Source organism: Pristis pectinata, chromosome 37, assembly GCF_009764475.1.
Source record: "Pristis pectinata isolate sPriPec2 chromosome 37, sPriPec2.1.pri, whole genome shotgun sequence".
Lineage (NCBI taxonomy): Eukaryota > Metazoa > Chordata > Chondrichthyes > Rhinopristiformes > Pristidae > Pristis > Pristis pectinata.
The window spans coordinates 7,830,370-7,843,824 of NC_067440.1; the positions used below are offsets into that span (position 1 = coordinate 7,830,370).

Here is a 13,455-nt window from a genome sequence, read left to right on the forward strand (position 1 = left end):
GCTCAATGGCGTTACAATATGTGGTAGATATCTGTTCCATGCATCTAGCCATGCACTTACCACACCCACTTTGAACTCACATTCTTGACCCACTCTCACCATGTCTGTCCTGTGTCCACTAAGCTAATGCTGCATTCACAGTCCCACCCATGCTCACCACACATGCTCCACACTCGCTATGCCTAGGTAGCATTCACTATCCTGTCCCACATTCACCACACCTATATCATGCTCACCATGTCAACGCACATTCACCACACCCACCCTGTGCTCACTGTACCTGCATCATACTCTTCCTAATGCCCTGTGTTTCCGTACAGCTATGCCAGCCAACTATGTGGCCTGTGCGGTGACTACAATGGAATCCCCAGTGACGATTTCAGGACTCCCGAGGGGCAGGTTGTGAAGAGCGTCAATGACTTTGGCAACAGCTGGAACGTGGATAAGAAGTAAGAGTCAGTTGGTCTATTAAACCTCTTCTCTTGATTGCAGTCTTGTGTAATGCTTAGACTGAGCAGCGCTGCTTTAGAATTCCACCATTAGTGATTCAATCCAGTTCAATTCAGGCTTCACTCCACTTGTTCAAGGACTAGATGCTCAACTTGCAAAACGTTTCATCATATCTCCAGTGTTGTAACTGTAGGGATACATATTCTGACAGTAATTATCATATCTACACAAGCGCTGAAACCCAGATTTTGGTTACAGGAAGCATAGCTACAGTTACACACATGGATGCTTACACATTGGTTGTATTGGTTACAGGAAGTACAGGTACCTATGCATTAACTGTAATTACAATGTAGTTACACACAAAGGTGACTACAGACTGATGAACTACAGGAAACAGAGATACAGTAACATACACAAGGACCTATAAACCAACAGCGTTTAGAAGAAACAAACAAAAGTTGCATAGAGTGGCACCAATACTTTAACTACTGTTAACAGTAACAGTGCTGCAGTTATATACATAGGCACCTGCAATCTGCCTTAGTTACAAGAAATGAGTGCAGCTGCATGCTCATGCACGTACATAGCAATACTTAAAAGAAAGATACAGTTACACAGAGGCACAGGGACGTTGCACCTTGACTGTAGTGACAGGAAGCATAGGTATATCTACATGGGGGACGATCAACATAAACCATAGTTGTAGTTAATGGAAGTGATGTTAGACAAACAGACATCTATAAATTGACTCGTTTCAAAAAGTACAATCAGAGATTTATACACCAAGCACAGAAACAGCCAAGAGGCATATTCACCTGGTGTTACATAAAAGAGGTAACCTTACACATCATAGGAGACATTTATACAGATAGGCTATAGTAACCAGTGATGGTGATGCTGTTACACTGATAGATGTTTATATGTGAACTGTAGTTACAAGACACATTTACAGGGACCTACATCAGTGCAGAACTACCTGACAATAGATAGAACCTGATTATGAAGACCCTCCTCACAGAATTAATCAGCTTATGAAGATTCACTACAAAGATTTGATAAGAGAATATATTACTTGCATTGTCGATGGAGAGAAGAGAAATTTATCAGGAATTTTGCAGGAATAAAAATACCATTTCCATTCCAGCTGCAGCAACACTGAGATCGAAGTGATCCCTGAGTGCACTGAAGATGAGCGAGAGATGTATAAAGGACCCTCCTATTGTGCAATACTGCTGGACTCTCATGGTCCATTCGCTGCCTGCCACTACAAGATTGACCCCATGGTATGCGTGCACATCGGGACAGAAGGTTGTATGAGAATGTCCTTTATGGTGTCAGCAGAGGTTCAGATGGGTCACACACCCACCCTGAATCAAAGAGTTTATAGGTTCGAATCTCAGACCGGAGATTCAACCACAAAATCTAAATTTCACCTCAAGCTCCTCTCTCAGCTCTCTCTGCACTGTTTGTTGTGACACTGAGTCAGAGGCTGTAAGACCCTACCTCAGGCACTTGCACACAAAAGTCTAGGTTGGCACTCTGCTCGTACTGAGGAGGTACTGCACTGTCAGATATCTTGGAGGAGGAGATTTTGGGTGGAACATGACGTAACAAGTGTGTTGCTGCTTCAGTGCCCTGGTTTCAATCTGACTTCTGCTGGTGTCTGTGCAGAATTTGCATGTCCTCCTTGTGAACATATGGTTTGCCCCCAGGTGCTTCAGTCTCCTTCCACATCCCAAAGACGTGCTGGTTGTTAAATTAATTGGTTACTGTAAATTACCGCTAGTGTAGGTGCATGTAAGAGAATCAAGGGGGAGGGCAGTTACAAGGAAATGTGGGACTGATGAGAATGCTCTGGCATAGATTCAGTGGGCCAAAGGGTCTGCTGTGTTGTAAAGAAATATGAATGTGAAATTTGCCAAGATCTGATCTGAAGGTATCACAAACGAAAATTGGTTTCCTGGTCCAATGCCTAGCCAGCATTATTTAAGTAAAAAAGTTTCCTGATCCTTGATCATATTGTTTGTGCAAGGAGTTTGCTATGTATAAAATGGCTTTTATTTTTGCCAACACTGAATGTACCTCAATGAGTTCGGATATAGTGTGTGTAGTCCTTTTTTCCCCTGATGTTTTATAACATGTAAATAAGATTCAAGATAATGGAACAGTGATTTTGCTGGCAAACACCACTCAGTTTTTAACTAGAAATTAATCTTATTCCTGGAGACTCCAGGCTGATCTTCAATGATTGATATATCCTACCCACGTTGCCAGTAAATGGTTTTGTAGATGTTATATTTCTGGTTAATTGGCCTTCTCATAGAATATAAATCTTGATGTTGTGGAAGGTGCTATGTAAATAGAGGGTCCTGTTCTTATTTTTAATGCTGGTTTGTCCTCCCAGGCCTTTTTCAGAGACTGCGTGTACGACATGTGCGCACTGGACGGCAACAAGCAGCAGCTGTGCGAGGCCCTGGAGGCTTACGTCAACCAGTGTCAGCAACGCAACATCACCATTCAATCCTGGAGGAATGAAAGCTTCTGCCGTACGTATGATTTTGTTTCCTCTGGCCATTGTGGCCAGTCAGCAAAGACCCTCGTCACCTCCACCCCAAAGGCTCTAGTTGGATGAACTCTGCAGGTGTCACTCATGACCTCTTCCTCACAGTCTGTGCTGTTGGTTGCCTTGTAACTCTAATCTAATGGTGCCGCCAATCAGAAAACAATCAGGCTGTAATACCACCTGTGTGGGTGATGTTTGACTGTCAGCCAAATGCATCTTGTCAACCAAAAGCCTTTCAATGTAAAATGGTCACCAAAAAAGTCCAGGAGGGAATTTAAAGCCACTTTACAGCAGTGTGGTGAGAATGTGGAAATCAGTCCCACAGATTTAGTTGACCAGATTAAGGAAACATTGGGCAAGCTCGAGGGAGAAGGGAATAAAGTGTTACGTCGATAGACTTTATTGAGAAAGTATGAAGAAGACAGGTGGAGCACAGACATGGCTATGGGTGTTGAGCTGAATGACCTTTTTCCATATAATGTAATCCTTTGTTTAAGATGCTTTGTATATGAAATCCTCTCTTTATTGATGTTTTCATAACAACCATATAAGTTTCAAGAGAATGATAAAAAGACACTTTTATGGTACCTGGTGATTTTGCTCCCGAGATTTGCTTGGTTTTTAATTAAAGATTAATCTTGTTGCTGGAGACCCCAGGCTGATCCTGAAGGATTGGTAACACCACCTGATATTGGAAGTAAGTGGTTTTGTAGAAGTTATTGACATTCTCATGGAATAATAGAAATTTTGCAACATCTGTACCACCTACAAAATGTGCAGCAGTCACTTCCTGATGCTACTGTGACACTACCTCCCAAACCTGCAATCTCTACCATCAAGAAGGGTGAGAGGAGCTGGTGTAGGAAACAGCACCTGCTGTCAGTCCCTCTTCGTCACACATCACCCTGACTTGGAAATATATTGCCGGCCCTTCACCTTTCATCTCTATCGTGTGTAAAACGTAGAACTCGCGATCCAAAGCATGATGGGAATACTTTCATCAGGAGGACTTCAGCAGTTCAAGAAGGCAACCCGCCGTTACCTTCACAAGGGGTATCCGGGAATAGGCAACTAATGCTGGTCTTGTCAGTGGCACTCACATCCCAAAAACTGAATGAATGAATGGACAGACCCTGAATTATGATAGTAACTGCAGTTTATTGGCAGTGTTGCGTTTCCAGGACATCCTGATATCATCAAGGATGCTGTAGAAATGTAAGAGCTGATTTCACCTCTATCATTGATTGTTCACCAACTGATCTGTGTGACATGAATGATTTCTGTGTGTAGCTAAAACATAAAGCAACAAAGAAGAACCATCAGTAAAAATGTTCATAAGTTACTTTAACCACAGTGCCCTTTTGACCTTGACTCTTTGCCCTTTCTCCTCCTCCAGCTCTTCATTGTCCTGTGAATAGTCATTACGAGACTTGTGGATCTGCCTGCCCAACCAGCTGCCTTGACCTTCAACCTTCGTCTTGCAATGCACCGTGTCTGGAGGGCTGTCAGTGCAACAAGGGATTTTCGCAGAGCGGGGCCCAATGTGTCCGCGACGATCAGTGCGGCTGCTCCTACAATGGGATTTATTATCAGGTAATCCCAGCCTTGCAGGCTAGCTCATGAGCAGTGGTGGCAGGGAAATGGTTTTCTGAAAGGAAGGATTTTATATTACCTCTTCAGATATCCCAGTGGATTTTACGGCTATTTGAACACTTTAAAGCACAGCCACTAGTAGGAAATGTAAGAAATGTATTTATGCTCAAATGAAAATGACAGGTAATGGTCTCAAGCACAAGACATAGAAGGCATTCAGCCTTTTGTACCTGTTCTGCCATTCAGTAAAATCATAGCTGATCTTTTACCCTTAACAACATTTTCCTGCATTGATATTCCTTGACTACCTTGATAGAAATCCCTTCAGATAATGCCAAAAAGGGAAAGTTTAGCTTAACCTGGAGTGGAGCAATATTGTACACACCTCTGGGCATTTTGGTGCCTGTTGGAAAATTTATCTCCTGATGCTTTGGCAGGATTTTCAATTGCTCTGGAACCTTCTTTCTTTGTGTAACACCACATTCCCCCCCTCCCCCTGATGTGACGTCGACAACAATATCATTCAGAATTTGTTCTGAAATAAGACTTTCAACCTCGCTGGCTTAAAAAAATACTTTTTTATTGATTCACAAAACAACTTTTACTGACCCAGTTTCCCCTGAATGTTGTCCTCATTCTATTCAAAGGGACATCATTCAAACTACATTGCTTCTCCTCACTGAGATCTGTGACCTGTGACCTCAGATGGGCCTCACCCATGTGCCTGGACTTGCCCACGGAGATCAAAGTCACAGTAACTCTTAACCAGCTGGACTCAGGACCTACATCTCGGCATCTTAAGGAATAGGTTAGCAGTGAACATCCATCTATTTCCTTGTATCTGTAGTATTGTCCATTGTACTATAGAGGGCATCATATCTCATTGACTCTGAATGGAATTGGCGGAGTAGATGTCAGAGGGTACTTCCCCTTGGAAATCTGCAATAAGTGTGCATGGTCTCAGAATAAGGTTAGCCATTTAGTACTGACAGGAGGAAAAACTCCTTCATGAAAAGATGTAGAGTTTTTAGAACTCTGTGGCCCCAAGAGGCCTGTGGATAGACAGTCAATGAGCACATTCCAATCTGGATTGATAGCTTCCAATCAAGGCTAACAGATGGGTAGGAGACTCGGGCTGAGCTGGATGATCTCATTGAATAGCAGTAAAGGCTTGAGGGACCTAATAGCCTCCCGCTACCACTGCTTGTTTTTTTTTAACCACGTCAGATTCTACCCCAACATTGACTTCTCTGCCTATCCATTTTGCGCTCAATGGGACAAAGACCCCTGGTGCCACCTCAGTGACTTGCCATGCATAGTGGTCATTGTAGGCCAGGATAAAAGCCTTCTAGTCTACCCAGCCAGACCCACACAACTTGTAATACTTTCTGTCCAGACGAGATCATTTACCTAAAACATTCCCTCCTTTTGTCTCCGACCCTAATAGCCTGGTGCTGATTTCTTTGGGCCTGACTGCTCACTGAAGTGCAGGTGCCACGGTAACAACAGCACGACCTGTGAAGCCTGGAAGTGCGGAGAGAAGGAATACTGCGGGCTATCCAATGGCAACTATGGCTGCCACCCAACAGGTAAGTGAACTATTAAAAAGAAAGCGGGTGTAGTTACCTTACTACACAAAACATGCCCAAGTCATAAGGGCAACGTCTGCAGTGAGGAGAGTGAGAGAAAGGGCCAGAGAGAATTCGACAAAGAAAATGTATCATTGCCATGGATATCACAGTGCAACTGGTGCCTTCCCAGCCCTTTGGACTCATAAAGGAATAGGATCCCAGGGATGCTCTTGAGCAGAGGTTCCTTAGAGACTTGGTGGGCTCCTTGTTTGCCCAGAGTCTCCACGTGGACACTTTACAGAATGGGTCGCCAAGGCTCAAAGGTGACACACAGCTCAGCAAGTGCAACAGCACACATTCTTATGCCAAATTTAACACAGTAACCATGTTTCACAGGAACCATCATCATCAAAAATTGACGCTGAACGTGAGACTAGGATGTAGGTCAAAGTGTGGTCAAAGGGAGCTTTTAAGGAGCATCTTGAAACAGGAGACAGAGAGAGACGAATTCCAAGGCTTGGGCTCAATTAGTCTCTCAGCATCAACCCAGGCAAAGTGTACTTTTTGATCTTGAACCTCAGCAGGTACGTGTGAGCCCTCCTGTGATGGCGCCCACCCATCTTCCTGCCCCTTTCTAAGGACCTTGAATCTTGCCTTTGATAATAGTAGGGACAACGATCCAAGCAACATAAAACTCCAGTTTAACTCAGTGTCCCTTTGCTCTGAGAAGAGGAGGTGAGATTAACAATATGGCTAATCTCTCCTGAAACGGCAGGTGTTTTGAGCAATTTGGCTTCCCCATCCCCAGAGGAACTACATGGCCGTGTCCATTGGGTAAATGAAGAACCAGAGAAATTGGTGATACTATTAACACCCCCTGCCCTTCCACATCCCCAGTGCTGAGTAGGAGGGATTGAGTATTAAGGCCAATGGGGGGACCAGAGATCAGATTGGCCACTAACCTGTTAACGCTCTGTTCTATTCCCCAGGCTTTGGGATTTGTCACATCTCCGGAGATCCTCATTATATCACATTTGATGGAAAACCCTTGTCTTTTATGGGTACCTGTACCTACACCTTGGCCAGGTCGTGTGAAAATCGGACAGGTATGAAGCAGAGTACTGACCTCTAACTTTTGACTTTGTGTTAATTTTACTTGTGTTATTCTCACTGATCTGGATTTTGCTCCTTTTCCCAGGCCCTTGGTTTACCATTGAAGGGAAAAATGAGGAGAGAGGTCAGAAAGGAGTCTCCTACCTGAAAAAGATTTATCTCACAACAAAGGAGAAAACTATCACCCTCATGAAGAGCAGGAGGACCTTGGTGGGTAAACTCCATTGGAACACCTGATTTTGCCTGAAGGCCCATCTGCAATGTCTTGTTTCTCCAACACTCCCCAGTGCCCTGCCGTTCACTGTGTATGTCCCACCCTGGTTTAACTTTGATAAAACGCAACGTTTTGCAGTTGTCTGAGTTAAATTCCATCTGCTGTTCCCTTGCCTACTTTCCCAGTTGATCAACATCGTATTGCAACCATAGACGATCTCCTTCATTGTCCACTATACCACCAACTTTGGCGTCATCTGCAAACGTACTCACGCCGATCGTTAATATATGTGACAGACAACAAAAGACCCAGCGCCAATCCCCGCAGAACACCGCTGGTCACAGGCCTCCAATCTGAAAACAACCCTCTACCACCGCCACCCCCTGCCTCCTACCGCCAAGCCAATTTCTAACCTTCTGGAGCAGCCTACCACGCGGGACCTTGTCAAAAGCCTCGCTGAAGTCCGCGTAGACAACATCCACCAATCTGCCCTCATCAATCCTCTTTGTCGCCTCCTCAAACATTCACTCAAATTCATGAAATATAATTTCCCATGCATGCAGCCACGCTGACCATCCCTAATCGGTCCTAGTCTTTCCAAATGTAAATAAATCCTGTCCCTCAGAGCCCCCTCTAATAACTTTTCCACCACTCACTGGCCTGCGGTTCCCTGGCTTTTCTCTGCTGCCCTTCTTAAATAAAGGCACAACAATACCTATCGTCCACTCTTCCAGTAACCCCACCTGCTACTAATGAAGATACCAGAATCTCTGCCAAAGCCCTAGCAATCTCCTCTCTTACTTCTCGTAACATCCTAGGACACACCTGGTCACGCCACGGAGATTTATACACTTTTATGCCTTTCGAGACCTCTAACACGCTCTCCTTTGGAAAATTGTATGTGCTTCAGGATATCACTGTTCCCTTCCCCGATCTCACTAGTTTCCACTATAAATACAGACGATAAGTATTAATTTAAGATGTGCCCATCTCCTGTGACCACACGTAGATCACCACACTAATCCTTAAGGGGACCTATTTGTCCCTGGCTACCTTTTTTCTCCTAATATACTTGGAGAATCTTTTAGAAGTCTCCTTTCTCTTGTCTGCCAGTCATATCTCATGGCCCCCTTCTGCCTCCTAAACTCCTTCTTAACTGTACTCCTACATCCTTATAATCCTCAAGGGACTCACTTGATCCCAGCTGCCTCCTTTTTCCTGACCAGACCCTTAATATTTTTCATCAGCCAAGCTTCCCTGCTCTTGCTGACTTTGCCTTTCACTCTGATAGGAACGTGCTTGCACTGAACTCTTCCCATCTTACTTCAGAAAGCCTCCCACTAGCTAGAAGTCCCTTTACATGCAAATGATCTCTCCCAATCAACTTTTGCAAGTTCATTTCTGATGCCATCAAAATTAGCTCTCCCCAAATTTAAGACTTTGACTTGATGACCAGTCCCATCTTTTTCCATAACTATCTTGAAACTAATAGAATTATGGTAACTGGTCCCAAAGTGCTCCCCCACTGACACATAACCACTTGCCCAGCCTAATTTCTTAAGAGGAGGTTGAATGTAGCACCCTCTACGTTTTGCTTCAGAAAAATTTCCTTTGCATATTTAACAAATTCTGACCTATCTAATCCCTTAGCACTAAGGCGGTCCCAATCAATATTAAGGAAGTTAAAATCACCTACTGTTACAACATTATTACTTGTACACCTACAATTTTTCTAACCTATTCAGTATGTTCCATGGGAGTGCTTGAAGAGACAATGTAGAGGGAGCTTTACTCTGTATTCTAACCTATGCTGTACCTGCCCTGAGTGGAGGGAGCTTTTTTCTCGATCTAATAATTTTTTGCCCATAGCACATCACAGCGAAGCATAATCTAGTCAAGGAAATGTGCAGAATGCACTCTTGGCTTCTATCTATGTGTGATGTTCTGACATGGGGGTGTTTGACGAGATGGTGTAGAGGGAGCTATACTCTCTAACTGACCCTCTTGTCCTATGAGTGTTTGTTGGGACAGCCCCATGATAACTGACCCAGTCAAGCAGTATTTTGATACTGAACTTTTGTTTCACATGTTCAAATCCCTTAACGGCCCAGCACCCTCCTTATTCTTGTAATCCTGCATCTACAATTCGCTATGAACTCTATCGTCCTCCAGTTTTTTCCTCTTCATCATCCCCGAAATTAATCCCTCCATCATTAGAAGTCTCTGAGGCAGGAATTAACTCCTTCAGCTGCCAGGATCCTAAATTCTGGAATTCCCTCCCCAAACATACCTGCTTCTTGTTCTTTCCTCCTTTAGAATGTCATTTATAATCTGCCTCCAAAAGCTGAGCTTTGACCATCTTATATCTCCTCGTATGGTTCACTGGGAAAGATTGTTTCATTACATTACTGGTAGTGGGATGTTTTTTGACTGTACTAATGGACCCTGTATACAGTCAATGCGAATGTTATTGATGTGTTACTGGTCATTCTCATTCTTGCAGGTGAACGGCAGGAGAGTGCACCTCCCATTCCAATCTCCCCATGGCTTCACAGTCTCCCTGTGTGGACAGTATGTGGTAGTGGAGACTAACTTCGGGTTGACACTTCGCTGGGATGGAAACCACTATTTGAAAATCATTGTTCCTACGTAAGTGCTTCCTCTGTCGGCATTTAAACTGGTTCCACTGTTCCTGCAGCATTAGCTCATGCTTCAGATGCTCCAAGTGGCAAGGAAATCTGGTACATGTCCCTCATGTCCACACATTCTTGGTCCCTTCCCTGTGGTTGCCAGGGTGAAGTCAGAGTGGTGACCCTAAGTACCTGCAGTGGAGGGAGTGTTCCTTGTGGTGGCTTCCTTATCTTTCTCATGAGACTCTACAAAGCCTGAGGAGATCTTTCGTTGGTGCAAATCCGCCCTCTTGAATTGCCGGCAACTTTCCTAGTATAGAAACAGCCACCCTGCTCGGTAGTAATGGACAACCTTATGGATTGGTGTCAATGTGGAATGGCCTAGGTGTTCAGTAAAAGATATTAATCCAGCACAGTACCTGTAAATCCAGCAATCCCTCTGAATGGAAATCTAATGCAGCACTAGTAGGTCCGGCAATTCTTCTGAATAGGAATCTAACATAGTACCAGTAGATTTTTCTGTCCCCGAATGGGGAAACTAACACAGCACATAAGATCTACCAACTACTCTAGAGTCCACTTTTATATGGTACCTCCTCACAAACCCATTGGTGATATTATTCCCATATACATTCAGGAACAGGGTTCAAATTACAGTATATTACAACATAACAAAAACAGTGGGTATCTCTTGCTGCCATCATGAGTCTACCATTAAAGCAAAACTGCTGATTCCATAAAAGGATCAAATAGCTCCAATAATAATATGCTTTACGTAAGCCACTCCAAGTTCTTCACTGGAGGATAACTATAAAAACTATTGACTCTGAGTTATATAAGCAAATATCAAGATGTGATTGAAAGCTTAGTCAAATGGAGAGCTTTTAAGGAACATCTTAAAGAAGCAGATTGAGGCTAACAAGCTTTAGGGAGGAAAAGATGAACCGGACGGGTCTTTATTCTCTTGAGAAAGGAAGGTTCATTGGTTCAAAATTATGGAAGGTTTTGGTAGAGTGGAAACAGAAAGAATGTGTCCATCTGTGGAGAAATAGTGGAAATAGATGTTGTTTGATAGTGAGCAGGAAACCTAATAGGCAATTTAGAAGAAAGTTCCCAACCCAGAGTGGCGAGAATGCGAACTCAGTCTTACACGGAGTTGTTGAAGTAAATAGCACAGAAGCCATTAAGGAGGCTGGACAACCATGTGAAGGTGAAGAGAAAAGCAGGTCGTGCTGATAGATTTAAATACGGGAGAATGTTCAAGTGAAGCATAAACACCAGCATTGACTGGTTGTGTCATGTGGCCATTTTTCTGTGCTGGATATCCTACACGCTCTATGTAGTATGAATTCCTGAACTTAGGCCCAAGATTACTCCAAATGGTAGGAGAAGGTGCGGAAGGAATGGAAACTGGAGGTGTGCAGAGATCCGGGTGAGTTGTATGTGCAGGAGGTTACAGAGGTTGGAAGAGGCAAGACCGTGGAAAGGTGAGAATATTAAATTTGAGAGAATGCCTCTCTGAGAAGCAGTGGAGGTCAGCAAGCACCGTGTGATGGACAAGCAGGGCCTGCACCGAGGTGGTTGAATGTGCTGAAGTTTATCAAAGAAGGCCGACCAAGAAATTGTTAGAATAATCGAGACTATCAGTGCCAAGAGGCTCCGAAGAGGGTTATGAGCACCAGATGGACCAAGGCAAGAGATGTGATGGTGCTGTGCTAGGAATTCTGCAGTTGAAGGCCATCCGTCAGTCAGTGATTGTCTCTATGTGACTATCTCCCCTACCCTTCATCTCTTTTTGTCTCTTCCAGCTCTTACTTCAACATGATGTGTGGTCTCTGCGGCAACTTTGATGGGAACCCAAACAATGATAACATTAAGCCAAATGGCTTAGCGGCAGGAAACGTGACTGAGCTAGGCAACAGCTGGCAGACACCAGACGATGAGGATGAACGGTAAGTGGAGGAAGAATGTTGGCTAAATCCTGAGACCACTCAGATCCACTCAACTGGACACCGGCAACAAGCAGAACAACAAACACGTCAATGCAAACTTCATAAAATCAGCACCCAAAACATGTCACTTTGTTGCTCCATGCCACTCAGTATCCGCAAATACATTACCCAGTTCTGTCCGCATGATTGGATTATCTTTGTACGATAGAAAGGTAATGTAAGGAGCACATCATCAGTAGAGAAAGCATCCTCTCTAACTCAGGGCCCTCGGGGGCATCATAGCTCTGCTCCTTTTGCACAATGATCATCTAGGGGAGGGGGCAGAGTTGAACATGTTCACTTGTGAGGAAAGAACGTGACTATGAAATGATGGCACTAAGTGCTATTACAATCATTCCAGGAGATGGGGTAGTATTTTGAGGGAGCAGGCAGTTAGGATACAGGAGTATAGTGGTTAGTGGACTAGCAGCCAGATTTCAGGAGCATTGATCAAGAACCTGAGGTTGAACCCCACCATGACAACGGGGGAATTTAAATTCAAATAGTTAAATAAATGTTGAATTTAAAAAAAGTTTCAGTAAAGGTTAACTGCCTCCTCAAGTCGGGGGCATAGGTGATAAATGAATAAATAAAAGTGTCATTACCACTGGGATGTAATACTGCAGCCAAATTTTACACACACTTGGTCCTGGTCAAGAGATTACATCTTGGCCCAAATGCTAGGTAGAAGTCTACTCTGGTGCTTTTTGGAATAGCGACCATTAGATCTTTTGTGCCCATCCAAGTGTGCAGACAGAGACTGTGTTTTAACATCTTGTACGAAAGATAGCACCCAGCAGTGCTCCCTCAGAAGTGCACCAGAGATCTAAATTGGAACTTGTGCTTGGATTGAATCATGATCTTCTGACAGAGGAGCAACAGTGTCCCATTAAGCTACAGCTGCTGCCTGACTTGCTGAGAGGTCATGGTGTTACCTTGATTATGGTCCAATCTCAGCAGAGCCACCTCATGGGAGGGAAGATGCCAGCTTTTTGCATACAATGGAAAGTGGGAAATCAAACTGCTGGTACCCACAGGCTGTTCCCAACGTCTAAGATTGAGCAATTAGGATTAGGACCAGGAAGGTGCACTTGGATGAGCGTTGGTTTCTACTCTTTCTCCCTAAGCCAGAGAAGATAGGTCAGTCCTTCCTATAGACTGCAAGATGGATTAGGTCTCAAAGCCTCATTATTTGGAACACAGGACACTCAGAAGACTCCAATAATAAAAACAGAAAGTATTGGAATCACTCAGCAGGTCAGCAGCATCTGTAGAAAGAGAAAACAAATTAACATTTCAGGTTCAAGTGTTTGTAGCAGCTTCTTTT

The 13,455-nt window shown here is 43.9% G+C and overlaps 1 protein-coding gene across 1 annotated transcript in view; it reads left to right on the forward strand.

Annotated features, from left to right (window-relative positions):
* The window catches only part of LOC127586508 (IgGFc-binding protein-like), a 118,316-nt gene that overhangs the window by 51,497 nt on the left and 53,364 nt on the right, over positions 1-13,455 (forward strand). Inside the window, exons 50-58 of the mRNA XM_052044520.1 lie at positions 321-449; positions 1,598-1,736; positions 2,858-2,999; positions 4,413-4,609; positions 6,057-6,198; positions 7,170-7,286; positions 7,379-7,503; positions 10,011-10,156; positions 11,946-12,089. Coding sequence (XP_051900480.1) covers positions 321-449; positions 1,598-1,736; positions 2,858-2,999; positions 4,413-4,609; positions 6,057-6,198; positions 7,170-7,286; positions 7,379-7,503; positions 10,011-10,156; positions 11,946-12,089 — 1,281 coding nt within the window. The remainder of the gene's footprint in view (positions 1-320; positions 450-1,597; positions 1,737-2,857; positions 3,000-4,412; positions 4,610-6,056; positions 6,199-7,169; positions 7,287-7,378; positions 7,504-10,010; positions 10,157-11,945; positions 12,090-13,455) is intronic.